Source organism: Hibiscus syriacus, unplaced genomic scaffold, assembly GCF_006381635.1.
Source record: "Hibiscus syriacus cultivar Baekdansim isolate YM2019G1 unplaced genomic scaffold, ASM638163v2 tig00002793_pilon, whole genome shotgun sequence".
NCBI classification, from domain to species: Eukaryota; Viridiplantae; Streptophyta; class Magnoliopsida; order Malvales; family Malvaceae; genus Hibiscus; species Hibiscus syriacus.
The window spans coordinates 969,666-987,674 of NW_024061944.1; the positions used below are offsets into that span (position 1 = coordinate 969,666).

At 34.1% G+C, this 18,009-nt stretch overlaps 2 protein-coding genes across 2 annotated transcripts; both read left to right on the plus strand.

Moving 5' to 3' along the window:
- Positions 1-34: 34 nt before the first annotated feature.
- Positions 35-3,363, plus strand: LOC120150243 (non-structural maintenance of chromosomes element 4 homolog A). The gene is made up of 7 exons (XM_039162935.1): positions 35-375; positions 506-586; positions 899-1,151; positions 1,268-1,361; positions 2,147-2,363; positions 2,462-2,553; positions 2,966-3,363. Exons 1-7 carry the CDS (start codon positions 180-182, stop codon positions 3,200-3,202), a joined length of 1,170 nt encoding a protein of 389 aa, XP_039018866.1. The 5' UTR covers positions 35-179; the 3' UTR covers positions 3,203-3,363.
- A 1,761-nt stretch (positions 3,364-5,124) lies between these two features.
- On the plus strand, positions 5,125-9,076 carry LOC120150251 (zinc finger CCCH domain-containing protein 14-like). The gene is made up of 4 exons (XM_039162947.1): positions 5,125-5,310; positions 6,863-6,923; positions 8,123-8,901; positions 8,945-9,076. Exons 1-4 carry the CDS (start codon positions 5,229-5,231, stop codon positions 9,031-9,033), a joined length of 1,011 nt encoding a protein of 336 aa, XP_039018878.1. The 5' UTR covers positions 5,125-5,228; the 3' UTR covers positions 9,034-9,076.
- Positions 9,077-18,009: the final 8,933 nt, after the last annotated feature.

Sequence of the window (18,009 nt, forward strand, 5' to 3'; positions counted from 1 at the left end):
GCGGGAAAGTGAACCCCGAAAAGAAAGGATGGGAGGGAGAAAATTGAAATGATTCTCACGGTTGTCATTTTCCTTGCCTTTCTTTTGTACTGTTGAAAATGAAAACCTTCCTCCGCTGATTTCTTCCTCTAGGGTTTTGGCCTGTTCATTATTTTTTAAGATTCAAGTTATTTGAAATTATGAGGAGAACTGTGAAGAAAGAGAAACAAACGGGTAAGGGTACTACAGCAGCTGAACGTGTTCGAACCAAGGTTGCGGGAGTGGCCAGGGGTGAGTCGGCGGATCTTGAGTCTAGCCAACTGAATCGTGAAGATGATGCGGAAAATCGGAGGGTTCTTCGCTCCAGATACCTTGCTGTGATGACAAAAATCAACGGTTACCTTTTTCTGTTCTTTTCCTGAAATGATATTCTTACTGTTGTTTCTACAAGTTGTATATTTCTTTATTTTTCTTTTCTAATTTTAGCTTATTAAAACCTTTCTACTTAAATTTTTGGGTGGTGCAGATGCGAGGGATGAAATATCGAGTGTGGATTCTAATAAATTCAGCATCATCATTAATGAAGTTGACAACTTGCATCAACAAGGTTTCCCTGTATTTTTTCCTTTAAATGTTTAGAGAATTTGTTTCCAGTTACTTGTTTTGTCTCATTTTGATGTTCTTGAATAGCTGTTTTTATTTTACTTTTCACCATTTTTGTATACTAATCTGTCATATTTCATTTTTCACCATTTTTTTAAATTTTAATTTAATTAACTTAGTAGTCTCTGTTCATCTTTTTCTTTTCTTTTCATTTTTTTACCTGCCAAAATATGTTTCAAATTGACTCATTTTACTTGTGAAGAAACATATATGTATTATTGTAATTAATTTTGATGCTTCTCTTTTGGGGTTGTAGTGTCGAAGCCACGTGAACAAGTAGCTGATGCAGAGGCATTGCTGGACTTGGCCAATACATTGGCAACTTCAGTTAAGTCAATTTCTTGTGAGGGAATCAGCCTGGCAGACTTCGTTAATTGTTTAATTAGAGAGTTTGGGAAATCCAGCAGGAGCCCTGAAACACAAGAAAATGAGCAGATATCGATTGATTGGAAAGATATTGGGATGGCTGTTTCACCATTGCTTAGAACCTGCAAAGGAATTTGCACCATGTTAGTTCTTTTAGATTGGATACCATTTTGAGATTTTTTTGGGTCTTTAATAAGTTGGGGGATATGGATTGTTGTATTATTGCTGAATTGTTTTGTTTTCTGTTATTGATCTTTAGGCTCGGACCTATGAATAACGAGTTAAAGCAACGGAAGCCTGTGCTTACTAGAAAGCACAATGTTAGACCAACTGATACTGCTCGGCCTGATGAGGTGAAGTCATGTTTTCTCTGGTCTTTGGTTTTTAAGCATCGTTTAGGGTTATGAGAACATAGCTACGAAATTTGAAAAACCTCGGTAAATTCATTGTGCTTTTTTTTTGCATCTTTAATTTTGTTTCAAATGATGTTGGAATTATTCAGTTTACTTTATGGTTTTGGTTATTAATAACTGAAATTGTTCAAGTTTTACCTAACCTAATCAACTTTACTTTTCTTAGTTTATATTTTATTTTACTTTTATGAAACAAAACTAGTATATGTTCTTAGTCTAACTAAAATATATTTTAAAACTTCCAACTATTTTTAGTTCTAAAACCTGGGTAATTAAACAGCTATATTCAGTTTGTTGTGTGGCTTAGAGTTTGGTTTGATTTGTTTTGTTCCTTAAAAACTGCAATTCTTTGATTCAACCTGAGCCTTTGTCAAAATTATGCAGACTTGAAATTGAATACACTGATTTTTACAAGAAAACAAGATCGCGAAGATGGTATTTAGTTGGTAGTGAGTTGCTTGGTGCTACCCATATCATGCTTTCCTTTTGAATTATTCTTAGATGATCTCTGTTGGACATTCGAACTTTGCTTTCTTGTTGGTTTCTGTTAATTGATGGTTATAGATGTGTGAGTAAATGAAGTGTGTATCCTGATGTGCAGTGGTTGTTGTGTGGTTGATTGTTATAGCATGTGATATCATAAGCTTAGTAATCATTATTTATATATTATATATCTACTATTTTTACAACCATTTTTTACAAAGATTTATCATCCTGTTCAACAGGTCGATGATGGTGGCGCTGAAGAGAAAACTGACACTGACAAAAATATGGCTGTGATGTTTGGAATTTTAAGGAGAAGTAGACAAGTGAAACTTGAAAGTCTGATCTTGAATAGAAGTTCTTTTGCTCAGACTGTTGAGAATTTATTTGCCCTTTCGTTCTTAGTCAAAGATGGGAGAGCTGAAATAGTGGTGGATGAAGCCGGTTCTCATTTAATTTGTAAGTTTATTTCAAAACAATTAAGTTGTACCTTAACAGAGAGTTCACTTAGCATTATACCTTTATAAGCTATTGTCTCGTTTACTGTTTTCTTTCAGCACCAAAAAATGCCCCAGCTGCTTCGTCCGTGGCAAGTGGTGAGGCTGCTTACAGCCATTTTGTGTTCAGGTTCGATTACAAGGACTGGAAGGTATGGAATGTGCTGTAATTAAACGTATAATCCAGATATTGCAAGTACTACTGAGTACTATGTTCAGTGCTTTGGCTTTATCAGTATGCCAAACTATCTTAGTTTCTCACTTGTTAGAATAAACTATTAGTCTAGTATAGTGTTTTTAGGTTAATTTCTTTCCTTTAAGCTTCAGTTTTAAAATGAACTGGCTTTCAGTTATTGATGAATGTGGTACCTGTTGGTGAGGAGCTAATGCTACGTATGCAAGGTTATGGAGAATAGTGTGTAGGTGTCTTTGATATTGCAAGTATTCATGTCGACCAAACTTTACCTGTTGTCTGTTTTAACAACAAAAATATATTTTGCCAGCACGGTTAACACTAATTTGTTTGACCTTCTAATTTGAAATTTTGAATGAATGGGGTTTTAGGTAATGATGAACACGGTGCCACTTGGAGAGGAGTTGATGCCTCACAGGGATGCTTCACATTCCATTTTTTCCGAGGCAGAACCAGCAACAAACAATTCAGGAACATCAACAACACCAATCCGAAAATTATCTAGGAACCGAGGGTTGGTTTTGCAAGAATCCATCATAGACGACTCGCCCGAAATTGATGCTAGCAAAGGCCCTGGCATTCGTAGGTGCAAGCGCAAGCTCAATTGACCAAGTGGCTTTTCTTTTGAGAACACATCGTGTACGATTGTTTGGACTGTTGTTATATACATAGCTGTAGCTCCGTCTTGAATCGGCAACTATTTTCTTTTTTTTGTATTAGATTCCTCTGCCATGAGAGCCTGGACCAACTTTCTTTGACCTATTTCTAACTTGGGGCAGAATCACTTTTGGATTCTAGATACGTGAATGCATCTCCCTGATTGTGCTAATTCTGGAGTGGACAAACTAGGGTTTAGGGTTTAAGCTATTTGATTAATGTAATTCACCATACATTTGAGTTGTCTGCTTCTGTCAAATCTCTGGTTACCGTATTATATTGGCTTCAATCTTTTGAGAATTTCAACTTACCACTGTTACTTGATGTATTGAAAATGTAAGAATGGCATTTCGGGTGAACTTGACATTGTTTTTAATGTGCTTTCCAAATCCAAAACAATTACTATTAATATTTGAATCACTTAAATCATTTATATTAAAATATTATTCAAATAAAAATAATTATAAAATATTAATTTTAAAACAATTATTTTTCAATCATTCGAAGCGTTTTCTTCGAACTATTTTATTTTTCCCCCATCGAAATACAGTATTTGTATTTTCCATGATGTACTTTTTTTCTATTTTCATTTGATATTTTTAAAACTTCATATTATAAACTGACATTTATATCGATAGTCAAATAATTTCTTGAGCGGTAATTATTAGACCTCATAGATTTTGTTTAACTACTAATATTTAGAGGAGTAAAATTTACTCAACTAGAAAAATTAATTTTTTTCAATTTCGAGTTATTTGAGTTATTCGAGTCAATTTGAATTATCAATTCGGTTTTCGAGTTCGAATCGAGTTAAAATTTAGAAATTTTGTGTTACTTGAAAAATAAAAAAATCGACTAATTATTTTGACAATTTTACAATTTATTCATTGATTTCCTTATTTCTCCAATTCTTTCTTTATTTTATGTACATTTTTATCAAATTTGAACTACATGGTCTTAAACTATCGTAGAATACCCATGTGCTTTCAATTCCTATTTTTTATAACAATTTTTTTTTTCAATTTAGACTCTCAACTTTTCTTGATTTCGTTATTTCTTCAATTATTCTCCATTTTAAGTCCATTTTTGTCAAATTTGAATTACATGCTCCTATACCACTATAAATACCTATGTAATTTCAATCTCTATATTTTTATTAAAAATCTACTATCCTTTTTTATAGTCCCTTAACTTTGTATATTATTTAATTTGGTTTTTTACTATAATTGTTTGTGATTTCTTTATTCCCGTCAAAGTTTTTGACTCTTTTATACTCTTATCAATACTTTATCTCAAATATTTTTTAAAAATATAATATTATAAAAATATTTTATAATTTTAGATTGTATTTGATATATTAGATAACATTATAATGTAAAAAGAAAATGAAGATATATATAGAGAGAGAGAATTGAAAAATTAGAATCAATCCTTATCATAATACTATAAATAATTATAATAAAACTTATATAGAAACTCAAATCAAATTTCTTAAATTCAACTCGACTTAAAAAAAATTTAAGTTAAATTTAATTCACAAAATATGACTTATTAACTTGAATAATTCGAAATTTTTTGACTCGATTCGAATCGATTCAATTTTATTCTAGTAGGCTAGATTGAATGCTCACTCCCACCTATATAGTTAATGAATTTTATTATATATATTTTTTACTTGAAGGTATTGTTTTTGAGTTTTCTTTTCTTTCCTTTTGTGAGGAATATGTGAAGTACGGTATGTGGGTATCAGTCGTAGTACGTGAGGAGTCGCGTGATCATCAACACTTCACACTACTAGTATTATTTCCGTCATTTAGGATTATCAAAATCATATAATTTTCAGAACATCATTCATCATCAACCTATTTTAAACCTAGTTTCTTTTCGACCCTTTTCCTTACCCTCCACCCGCGCCTTTTCTTCTTCTCCCAACCCTAGCTTCCCATTTTCTTCCGCTTAGATCTCGTTGCTCACCCAATGGACTTTGGTGGTGGACGCAAGAGAGTGAGGCCCGAGGCTGCCTTGAACGGCAATGGCGGCTTCAAGAAATCCAAGCAAGGTGCGATTTTTTCTTCTACTCATATGTCCATCTTGTTTACACACACACACACACACTAATACGAATGTCTGTGCTATATTTTTGGTAGAATGGTGATTTCTAGGGTTTGAAGAACTTTCCTTTCGGTTTTTTTGCTTCCCCCGTTTTCTTCGTTTGTAATCTCTCTTCACTTCCTTTATTGAGGTGCCGAGAAAGTAGCAAGCTTCAAAATTGTGAAATTCAAGTGTTTGATTACTTGAAAAATGCTAAAGAAGATTTGAATATTTGATATACTTTTGGTGATAAAAAAAACTCTTGGAATGAATAAGGATAAATATAAATTGAATGATTTATGCTCTAGTTTAATTTAACTATGTAAATTCATGAAAGGATAAAAAAGAAGCTTTATAAAAATAAAGGTAAAAAAGGAAATTTGAGTTCGGATTTTTCTTATTTATGTCACATTCGATCACTTACATACAATTGTTGAGTTTTAAAACCCTAGAAAGCAGCTTTATGCTTGCTGGGTAGAGTTTTAGAAATCAATGTAAAAGTATTTAAGTTAGCAAATTATCCGGCATTCAGTGAAGTTTAAACGCTTCTTTGGATGATGCAGTTATCTATTACTTTGAACATGGAATTTAAGTAATCCACAATTGGCTTGTTGATTGTTACATCCGTTTAACAACATTTGCTGTAGACATTTAGGGTTGTAGAAACTAATTAAGCTTGCTTGTAGATGATTTGAATCCTTTACCAATTTGTAGGGTATTGTCCACCCCCCAGTTTATTATCTCATTTTGGATTTCCTGAGCTTAAACAGTAGTGAGTTTTGGCATGTGATTGCTCTTTTGCTTTAATGATGATAATTTGTGTCGTTTCATTGTTTGCAGAGCTGGGTTTATATTGGTGATGGTCATGAATGTTTATTCTCTATCTCTTTTTCCTTTTATCATTCTATTATTTGGGTAAAAGATTGTATGCATTGTCAAGTACACCAATTTTTAGGTTGTTATGGTTAAGCTTTTCTTATGTGATATCAGTGATGCCTTACTTTGTTTGTGAATCCAGTATTATACTTGTATATATTGTATTGTTGCAATTTTATAGTCTTGATTTCTCATGTGTTTTTGTATTTGAAAAGTTGGTATGGTAATTCCTGTATAACTTTTTGGGATTCATGTATGAAGTGAAAGGATATGTGCCTTAATCTGATTTTTCAGCAGAAAATCATTTGGGGTGGGTGGGGTTGGGGAGAACTCTGTTTTCTTTTAATCATCTGAAACTTAGTTCTTGGAGAAGTTGGAAACTTACTTTCAAAGTCGCTAAGTTGAGCTGTATTTTTTCCAGGGAACAAAAATTGTGAGCCCACTATTCAATTTATTTGTAAACTTGATGGTTGTATTCATTAAAAATGATCTAAACCAATTATTTATATTTATTAAAACGCATATTTTCTTTTATAGTGCTGATAAGAAATGGTAACAAGGTAATGAATACTTTGTAAAGTTAAAATTTAAAAAATCAATTACTCTCTGAAATTGTAACTGAGATAATTAATGTTCTGCAACAGAAATGGAGTCCTTTCCAACTGGTATAGGAAGCAAATCAAAGCCATGCACAAAGTTTTTCAGGTTCAAATCTTAACCTATCCAAAATAAATAGCCTAATGCACTTCCATCATTTTCTAACTTTTCTAAGTGGTGAGGAAACTTTTCCTTTGACGACAACCTTCTCAAGTAAACTTTATGTGATTACGACTAATTAATTGGTCACCTAAAGTGATGCTTATACAGGTAATGGCCTTGGCTCTAATCATGATAAGAAAGACTATGGGATAAAAATGGTTGGTTTCTTGGTGAATTTTTGGACTAACTACATGCTGGGCTATGTTTAAACAGAAAGAAACCATACAGGATTCAGAACATTTTTATTTTACATTGTACTTATATAATCTTTTCAAATAAACATAGCTGCTCTATGTTGAATATTGAGTTAATACCAGCAATTTTGGTACAGGGTCATCTATATTTGTTTCTTTTGGGTAACATGTAATTGCACTTTATTGAGTTATGAATCTCTTAGTTTTTTTCCCTTCTTGTAAATAAAAAACTTCACCAATTCCTGGACAAAATGGTGGGTCTTGTCATAAAAAATTCATGCCTTTATCGATTAATAGTCTTCCAAATCTATCATTTATGCTCTGTAAAATCTTCTTGGCCTTCTTTTCTTTACTCTTCAATACGCACATCAATATCATTTACATATTGTAGGCTCGCAAGAATTTTAGAAGTCATACCTATGAACGACAATGTTTTAAGAGAAACTAATGGAACATGGGTTCTCTTTTTCTACACAAAAAATTGATACTATGTGGAAGTATTTTCTTGGTATTGTGTGCATTTATTTTTTTCTGTGAATGATTTTTTATGTTTTTCTTGAGGTGAGAGAGAATGCCTATTTACAGTTTTCTAGGCTCCGAGTATGTTTTGGGTGAAAATGACATTTTTATTGCATGAAAATCCTTTATAAATGGAAGTTAATAGTTGGGTTCAGAATTACTGATGCTTGGTTCTGAACAATAATAAAAGGTTGTGTCATGTTCTTGGTGCTTGTTATACAATTTAGTAATGCGGAAGATCGTCCTTGTGATTCCTGATGTTACTTGTAGTAACACTTATTTCATAGTATTGCATCTGCTGGTGTACGCATGAAGAACTTCAATGAATTCATAATTGTATCTCAAAGACTGAACTAGTACTTGAATTATAGCACCAGCAGAACAGTATTTCCTTGATATTAGCTTGACATTCTTGAGTTGTTTTTTTCACAGCACTTCTGGGTGCCAATTTGGTGAGAGCTGTCACTTCTTGCATTATGTTCCGGGTGGCATCAAAGCAATGTCTCAGATGCTTGGTAACAACTCGGCTTTTCCTGCGGCTACCAGAAATGCAGTAGCCCCGCTATCCTTCCCTGACGGCTCATCTCCTCCAGCTTTAAAGACCCGTTTGTGCAGCAAATTCAGCACGCCTGAAGGTTGCAAGTTTGGTGATAAATGCCATTTTGCTCATGGTGAGTGGGAGCTTGGCAAGAGAACTGGTCCTGCGTACGAGGATCCTCGTTCCATGGGAGAGATGCCTGGAAGGATGGCTGGCAGAATGGAGCCTCCCTCACCAGGTTTTGGTGCTGCAGCCAGCTTTGGAGCATCTGCCACTGCCAAGATCAGCATTGATGCATCCCTTGCTGGAGCTATTATCGGGAAAAATGGTGTGAACTCGAAGCATATCTGTCGGGTTACAGGAGCCAAGCTTTCTATAAGGGACAACGAGTCAGATCCTAGTTCAAGGAACATTGAGCTGGAGGGAACATTTGATCAGATCAAGCAAGCCAGTGCAATGGTTCATGAACTGATATTAAATGTAGGTTCAGCCTCTGGAAGTAGCATGAAGAACACAGGTAGGAGTGGGTCCGGCTCAGGGAATAACTTTAAGACTAAGCTTTGCGAGAACTTTTCTAAAGGATCCTGCACTTTTGGTGAGAGGTGCCACTTTGCGCATGGAACGAAGAATTGCGCAAGACGGGAATGTAAATTCCTCGATAATATTGTATTGGGTAACAACTCTTGCCTTAGCCGTTGGGTTATTTCGGGGTAGTTTAATGTGTTTTTGTAGTTTTTTTCCCGGATGGGAAGGTAGCTTGGAGTGCAAGAATTTTCTTATATTTAATGATAATGATTTTCTCTGATGGAATGGGCTCTGGAGCTCCCCTAACTATTATGATTTTATAACCTTGTTTATGGCTTGATTTTCGCCTGATACAAAAACATCTCATTATTATTAAGAAATGGCTTAATGCCAAAATAAGTGTTCAAATTATATCTAAGTTGATTTTAGTGGCAAAAGTTTTGGGATAAAGTATCCCACTTTTTTAATTACCCAAATAATGCATCCAGGGAATTATTTCCCAGGATAGGCCATTTTCTATAATGAACCATGAAGACGCGTTGCAATCTTTGCGCCACCCTTGAAGGCGCCAAGATTTTCAGGCGTCAAGATTTTTAGGCGTCTTTGAGCCACAATGAAGACATGGTGAAGATGTGGGGAAATCTTCGTGTTTTGGAGATGAAGACTTGAGGATTACTAGGTGTCTTCAAGCTATGAATACACCCTCGCAAGGTTGCACCGCTATCGTCCGTGCAAGGTGAAATAAAATCAGTGCAACATGGCCGTGAAGGATGAAATCAAATCAATGCAGCTGCCTCAGTGAAGACTGCTCCGTGCACGTGAAGTCATGCATGCTGACTTTGCATGCGTCCGTGCAGCATGGTTATGAAGCATGAAATCAAATCAGTTATGATTTCAAATTCTTCAGAAGTCTGCTCCCGTATAATCAAATCAATTGTGTATATAAAAAATAATTTTAGGTGTATATATGAACTTGTTGGGTGTTAGATTGAACCAAAATTAGTGAGGAGTGAAAGAGTGAAATCTCTCCTTGATAAAAATAGAAAGATTGAAATAGGAACACTGCAAAGCCTACTTGAAGAACGAAATTTTATTTCGTTTTCTTAAGTAGTATTCAAATACTTTATATAAATGTGTAATATTTTATATCGTATTGTTCTATTAAATGATCATGTTGAGTTCATTTATAGATATTTTTTGCTAAATGATATTGTTGAGTAATATTTTACCTCGTATTGTTTAGTTAAATGTGTATATCAGTCTTGTAATTTTTGTAGTTTTTATTTGACTTGTGATAAAACAGTTAGTATTGATTTAGTATTTAGATTAAATGATAAAACAATTATATCATCAATATAAAAGACCTATAAATATGATGTTTAAAAGAGACATCACATTTATAGAAATGAAGGAAAAGATAGAAAGAAAAATACAAGCTACAATTGATGGGTTGCGGTACAAATTTATGATATGTCCTAATCCAGTCACATATGTTGCAATTCCACTTGAAGAAGATGATGATATTAGAACCATGATTGAAGTATATGAATCAACAAATATTTCAGTTATTGAGTTATTTGTTGAGGTATATAATATATTTGATGTTCCTGGGTAGTCAAGAAATGTGGTTGGAAATTTATCTAAAATGTCTTTCGGAAGTGAGTTTGAGGACCCGATATATAGATCGATAAATAATTTTATGGCGATATTGGAAAATGCGAATGAATTCGGTGGGACATCGACAACAGCAGAGTATGGGGCAAGAAGCATACATCTTCCGGAATAGACTGTTGATATTGACGCTGAAAATCGTTGGGGAGAAACACATGATGATTTCAGAGATGATGAAGAAACTGAAGAACCTGATTTGGTTAACGATGACACTATTTTCGATGGTGGTGAAGTTGATTTGGCTAATGATGAACATCCGACATCGTATCAACCTACTTCTCACATGTTCGATATAGATTATGATGCGATGAGAACACCTGAATTCCCAGAGATGTCACATTTGACTTCAGGCTATGTAACCGAATCATTGGAAAACTCATGTGAATTATCTATTGGGAACAATTTAGAGGAAAAATGAAGCTACATTGGCGATAAAAGAGTATTGCATAAAAGACCATGTAGATTACAAGGTTGCAGAATCCAACCAAAAAACTTTGTATGCGAAGTGTGTTAAATATAACCACGAGTGTAAGTGGCTGATCAGAGTGTCCAAAATGTCGAGGCAATATGCTCGGATCATCACAAGGTATAATGGTCATCACACATGTTTACGGAGTTCATTGAACAAGACCATCAACTATTAATTTCCGATGTAAAATGCCAATATGTGAATATGTTGGTTGAACAAAACCCTAGGATCCCTTGTTCAGTCTTAGTTGCATCTATTCGAGACTAGTTCAGATACAACGTAAAATACAAACCGATTTGGTATGTGAATGAGAAGGAAAGGAGGTTGATATATAACGATTGGGATACATCATACAATGAGCTACCATATTTTTTCCAAGCTATGAAACAGTTCATCCCAAGAACCACAATGAAATCTCAAACTATGCCTGCATACAACCTAGAAGGTCAAATTCTTCAAGGGAAGAGAATATTCCATAGACTCTTTTGGGTATTCAAGTCATGCATTGAAGGATTTCCATTTTGAAAACGTCTGGTCCAAGTAAATGGTACGTGATTGTACGGGTAATATAAGTATATACTACTGATAACAGTTGCAGAAGATGGTCAACAAAATATCTTTCCAATAGCATTCGCCATTGTTGAAGGAGATATGACAGAGGCTTGGGATTTCTTTTTGACCAATCTACGCAAGTATGTTGTTCGAGAAGATGGAGTGTGCTTGATATCCGATCAAGGAACAGGGCTTTTGGCGGTAATTGAACGACCAAGAAGTCGATGGACATTACCACACATATATGCTTCATATTGTATTCGCCATATTGGTAAGAACTGCATCGAGAAGTTTCATAACGGTCGCATTCGTAGCGAGATAGTCAGTATAGGTAAGTTTTATTTTCAACATCTGTACTCATTTATGTGTTTTTTAAATTGAAGTTAACACAATATATATTATGAAACAGGATATGAACAACGCTAACCAAAATTTGATAAGAGGTTGGATAATTTGAAGTGGGAGCATGATGAGTGTGTTTGGAAGTGGGCTTTAGAAATCCCTAGAGAAAAATAGTTGTAGGCATATGATATCCGTCGACGATATGGACACTTGACAACAAACCTTGATGAGGCCTTCATTTAGTACTAAAAGGTACACGACATCTCCCAATAGCGAGTGTGGTGAAAGATACCTACTTTAGGTTGGCTAAAGTTTGGTCTGATGAAGGGAAATAGATTGAGTGTCTGATCAATAAAGGTTAGGTTTGGGCTCCTACAGTGGTGGAAATAATGCAAGCGAATGAGCGATTGACAATATCAATGTTTGTTCATGACTTTGATCGAATTAGACATACTTTTATTGTCATTTTATACATACGTCATAATGAATGAGGAGAATGAGAAACATTTATAGTTGATTTACGATAAAGATGATATGATTGTGGTTGCTTTTAGGCTTAGAGATATCCGTGTGCTCATGCAGTCTCTATATGTATGCATATTGGAACAAACACATACACCTATGTTGACGAGTGCTTCTATTTGCAGAAGATATTAAATGTCTACAACTATGAGTTCATGCAGATTCCAAATGAATCATATTGGCAGAAACAGGATAACGATGAATGGTTTTTAAAAGAAAGAAGTGTTAAATGTTATAGTAAGGTGTTTTTAAAAGGGAGAAGTGTTAATGTTTTTAAAAGGGATAAATGTTATAGTAAGGGAGAGTAATTTTTCAAAATTGATTTCAAATTTTTAGAAAATCTTAAATTAACACAAATGTTTTGTTATATCAAAAAGGGGGAGATTGTTGAAAACATTTTTGTTTCGATATAACAAATTAGTTTAAAAAGAATTTTAAGATTTTACAAATGATTTTCTAAAGTATATTCGATTCAATTAATCGAATATCAAATTATTACTCAAAGTCTTTTAAGATCAATTTCAAGCCTTACTAAATGTGTAAAATTGTGTTTTATACTTAATATATTTTTTAAACAATTTTCACAAAGTATTTTGAACCAAAATCAAGCCTAAAATCAATTTTTCAGAGTGATGCACCGATGCACCATGAATTAAATTGAACATCGAATGCATTTCATGCATCGATGCACATACCATGCACCGATGCACTGAGGATTTTATGAAAACAACAAATGCATTTGATGCATCGATGCACCAGCCATGCATCGATGCACTCTGGCTATTTTGAAACATCGAATGCACTTGATGCATCGATGCACTCTTAGTGCACCGATGCACTAAGGATCCAACAGTCAAAATATTTGAATTTTACACTGATGCACCGATGCACCATGGGTATGCATCGATGCACTGATGCTCCCAATTGCTTTAATTAATTATTTTCACACTTAAACGACTCTATTGACTCCACTAATCATCCCCAACATTCAGAAGTGATTCAAGGTGTATTTAAACAAGCTTAAAAGCCACAGATCAACAACAAGAAACCACAAGCAACTAGAATCAAGAGAGAATAAAAGAAAAAGCATCAAACCTCAAGTTTGAGCATTTCAAGCCTATTTTTCATTCAATATTCATCTTGCTTTCAAGAACACTTATTGTGCTCAATTGTATTTATTCATGAGTGTTCTTTCTTTGTTCTAGAATTGTGCAAACATATTTACCTTTTGAGGTTTTTCTTGTAAGTTTACAAATTTGTAATCTTCTCTTTGAGAAAAGAGGGTTCTCAAGAATTGGGGTATATTCTTGAGGGAGTTGTAAGGTTATCTCTTTGGCCTCAAAAGAAAGAATAAATTAGTGAATTTGTTGGAAAATCCCTAGTGTGGATAGCTAAGGTAGTGGACGTAGACTTTGGTTGATAAAGTCGAACCACTCTAAATCGCTGTGCAATTACTTTCAATTTTCTGCAAAAGCTTCCACCAAAATTTTTATTGCCAATTCACCCCCTCTTGGCCGATTCCATCGATCGATTAACTCAATAATTGGTATCAGAGCCTCACTCATTTGAAGGTTTAATCGCCTCTTGAGTCGATTCGGGAAGAGTTACATCGATTATCAAGTCATCAATGGCCTCGCTTCAAATTACGACTCCGGTCTCGATTCTATGCCTGTCAACAAGCCTCCTTTATTCAATGGGGCTAACTATGCCTATTAGAAAAATAGGATGATGTACTTCATTCAAGCAAGTGACATGGGAGCATGGAATGCCGTAGAAGAAGGATACATCAAGCCTCTCACTCATCCAAGATTGTGGAGTGAAAGAGATACAAGAATGTTTCAGCTCAACTCCAAAGCCATCATATCATATTTTGTGCTCTTGGACCAGATGAATACGGAAGAGTTTCATCTTGTACAAATGCAAAAAAAATATGGGACAAACTTCAAGTCACTCATGAAGGTACCGATGAGGTAAAAAATCTAAAATTAGTATTCTAACGCATAGCTATGAAAATTTCAGGATGAAATCAAATAAAGATATCAAAGCTATGACGGATAGATTTTCAACGATTTTCAATGGTCTCAAATCATATGGAGAAATCATTTCAAATGAAAAGCTTGTAAGGAAGTTAGTCTACTCCCTTCCAAAATCGTGGCAATCAAAGAAGATGACAATCATCGAGTCTAAGGATCTAACGTCCTTTACTCTTGAAGAACTAATCGGTTCCCTTCTTACTCATGAAATGATGCTTGAATATGAAGTGGACCTCGATAAGATTGACGAGATACCAAAGGAGAAGGAGAAGAAGAAAAACATTAGAGTTGCTCTCAAATCCACAAAAGATGAGAGTGATTCATATGACGATGATGATGACGAGGAAATGCATTATTTGCCAAACGATTCAGAAAGTTGATGATGCCCAACCGAGGAAGAAAATTCAAACGTCATGAAGGCGTCAAAACTGAATCGAATGAGAAAGACCCGATCATTTGCTATGAATGCAAAAAGCCTGGGCATGTCAAATATGAATGCCCACAATTTAAGAAAAAGGGTCAATCCAAAAAGAAGCACAAGGCTCATGTAGCTATATGGAGCGATGAAGAAGGTTCCGATGAAGAGAAACAATAAGTTACAAACTTGTGCTTGATGGCTATCGGGGAAGATTCTAAGGTAACCTCTAACTCACTCGATTTGGATGAATTATCTTATGATGAGTTATTAGAGGATTATAATGGGTTGGCTTTGGATTATAAGACTCTATTTTCAAAATACAAAAATGATATTTCAAAATTGAAAAACGATAATAGTCTTGTATCCAAGACCAACAATGAGCTTGAAAGTAAGATCAAAGAATTTCAAATCAAAATTAATGATTTTGAAAAGAAAAATATTGATTTGCATAACTTACTTTCAAAAGTTCATGATGATCATCAAAAGAAGATTGATGATCTTAAAACTTCTTTTAATAAGGTTGGAACAAAAAGTTTTAAAAAATATGAGAATTCAAAATCCAACTTTGTTAAGAAAAGTTTTAGAAGCTACAATCATAGAAGTCCTCAACGAACCTTGAATGGTAAAATTGCTAGGAGTATATGGGTTCCTAAAGAATTCATTACTACTAAAGATAAGGATGTCCTTTATAAATGGATACCAAAGGGGACAAGGATTTTAGAAACTAATGAATATGGACCCAAAAGAATTTGGGTACCAAAAATTAGAAATTAATCTATGTTTGTAGGAAAATGAGCATTGCTACAAGGCACGGGAAACAAATTCAAATTCATGGTACCTTGATAGTGGATGCTCAAGACCATGACTGGACAAAAGCCGGTTCATAGAGCTTAACGCCAAAAATGGAGGAGAAGTAACTTTTGGTGATGATTCAAAAGGTCACATTGAAGGTATTGGTACTATTGGTAATACCTCTTCCATACAAATTAAGAATGTTTTATATGTGAATGGATTAAAGCATAATCTATTGAGTATTAGTCAATTTTGTGATAAGGGATTCAATGCCATGTTTGATATTAGTGGTTGTAAAGTCATTGACATTGCATCTAATCGGATTATGCTTGTTGGTCATAGAATAGGAAACATATACATGGTGCATTTAGATTCTATTGATATGACTAATTTGTGCCTAGTTGCTAAGGATGAACATGATAGTTGGTTATGGCATAGGAGACTAGGACATGCTAGTATGAGTATTTTGCAACGGCTAATTCAAGGTGATTTAGTTCGATGGATGCCTAAGCTTAAATTTGATAATGATAAAATCTGTGATGCTTGTGCTAAAGGAAAACAAAAGCGAGTTTCTTTTAAATCCATTAACGATGTGTCAACTAGTAGAGTATTACAATTGATCCATATAGATCATTTTGGGCCAACTAGGACTACTAGCTTGGGTGGAAAATAATATGCATTTGTCTTGGTAGATGACTATTCTAGATATACTTGGGTTCTATTCTTAAGTACTAAAGATGAAGCATTAGGAAATTTCATCACATTTTCAAAAGTAATACAAAACGAAAAAGGTTACTCTATCACTAGTGTTAGAATTGATCATGGTACTGAATTTGAAAACCTTGGATTTAATGAGTTTTGTAATTCTAATGGTATTAGCCATAATTTTTCAGCACCTAAAACCCCTCAACAAAATGGAGTTGTTGAGAGGAAACATCAAACTTTAGAAGAAATGGCTAGAACCATGCTTTGTGAAAATAATTTGCCAAAATATTTTTGGCGGAAGCCACAAATACCGCTTGTTATGTTGTAAATCGAGTAATGATTAGGCCAATTTTAAAGAAAACTCCATATGAAATTTTCAAAAATAAAAAGCCTAACATTAGCTATTTTCATCCTTTTGGATGTAAATGTTTTGTTTTAAACAACGGTAAAGAAAACCTTGGCAAATTTGATGCTAAAAGTGATGAAGGAATTTTTCTGGGTTATTCCTTAAATTCTAAAGCTTATCGAGTATTTAATAAAAGAACTTTGGTTGTAGAAGAGTCTATACATGTTGTTTTCGATGATAATCTCATTCCGAGGAAGGATTTTTGTTTGAATGATGATGTAGGTAATATAAATACAAATGACGTTAGACAAGACGTTGGAGAATCATCATCAAAGGAAGAAACGAAAGATAAGGAAACTCATGATCCTCTTGAGAATCCAACCATTGAAGAAAGGGAAGTATCTTATCCAAGAGAGTACAACTATGTCAAGGATGGTGAGATTATAGGTGATCCATCCAAAGGGGTAATAACTCGATCTTCTCTTAGAAATATTTGTAATTATGTTACATTTATTTCATGCATAGAGCCTAAGAATATTAAAGAAGTATTAAATGATGAACATTGGATTATGGTTATGCAAGAAGAGTTAAATCAATTTGAGAGAAGTAAGTATGGACATTAGTTGAAAGACCTAGTAATAAATCTACTGTAGGTACTAGATGGGTATTTAGGAATAAGCTTGATGAGAGTGGTCATATAGTGAGAAACAAGGCTAGACTTGTTGCTCAAGGTATACTCAAGAAGAGGGCATAGACTATGATGAAACATACGCTCCCGTAGCTAGGATGGAAGCAATTAGAATGTTATTAGCATTTGCATATTTTCATGAATTTAAACTATATCAAATGGATGTTAAAAGTGCATTTTTAAATGGTTTTAAGTGTATGTGGAACAACCTCCAGGTTTTGAAGATTCAAAATTTCTGGATCATGTTCTTAAATTGACAAAAGCACTTTATGGTTTAAAACAAGCTCCTAGAGCTTGGTATGAAAGATTGTCAAACTTTTAATTGAAAAAGGTTTTTCAAAAGGGAAGGTTGACACTACATTGTTTTTAAAGCATAAAGGTAAAGATTTATTAGTAGTTCAAATTTATGTTGATGATATAATATTTGGTTCTACTAATGATGTTCTTTGCCAATAATTTTCTAAGCTAATGCAAAGCGAATTCGAAATGAGCATGATGGGGGAGCTCTCATTTTTTTGGGACTCCAAATCAAGCAAAGAAAAGATGGCATCTTCATCAATCAAGCTAAGTACGTCAAAGATATGCTCAAGAAGTTTGGACTGGAAAATAGGAAACCTCATGACACTCCAATGAGCTCTTCTATAAAGCTTGACTTGAATGAAGGAGGTAAATGTGTGGATGTTAAATTATATAGGTCAATGATTGGTTCTTTACTTTA

Bases quoted from the DNA above. Each gene is read 5' to 3' on its own strand.
- LOC120150251 (XM_039162947.1), top strand. From the start codon at position 5,229: ATGGACTTTGGTGGTGGACGCAAGAGAGTGAGGCCCGAGGCTGCCTTG. The intron at 5,311-6,862 runs GTGCGATTTTTT...GTTCTGCAACAG, and splicing joins CTTCAAGAAATCCAAGCAAG to AAATGGAGTCCTTTCCAACT. The intron at 6,924-8,122 runs GTTCAAATCTTA...TTTTTTTCACAG, and splicing joins CCATGCACAAAGTTTTTCAG to CACTTCTGGGTGCCAATTTG.
- LOC120150243 (XM_039162935.1), top strand. From the start codon at position 180: ATGAGGAGAACTGTGAAGAAAGAGAAACAAACGGGTAAGGGTACTACA. The intron at 1,152-1,267 runs GTTAGTTCTTTT...ATTGATCTTTAG, and splicing joins TGCAAAGGAATTTGCACCAT to GCTCGGACCTATGAATAACG. The intron at 2,364-2,461 runs GTAAGTTTATTT...GTTTTCTTTCAG, and splicing joins AGCCGGTTCTCATTTAATTT to CACCAAAAAATGCCCCAGCT.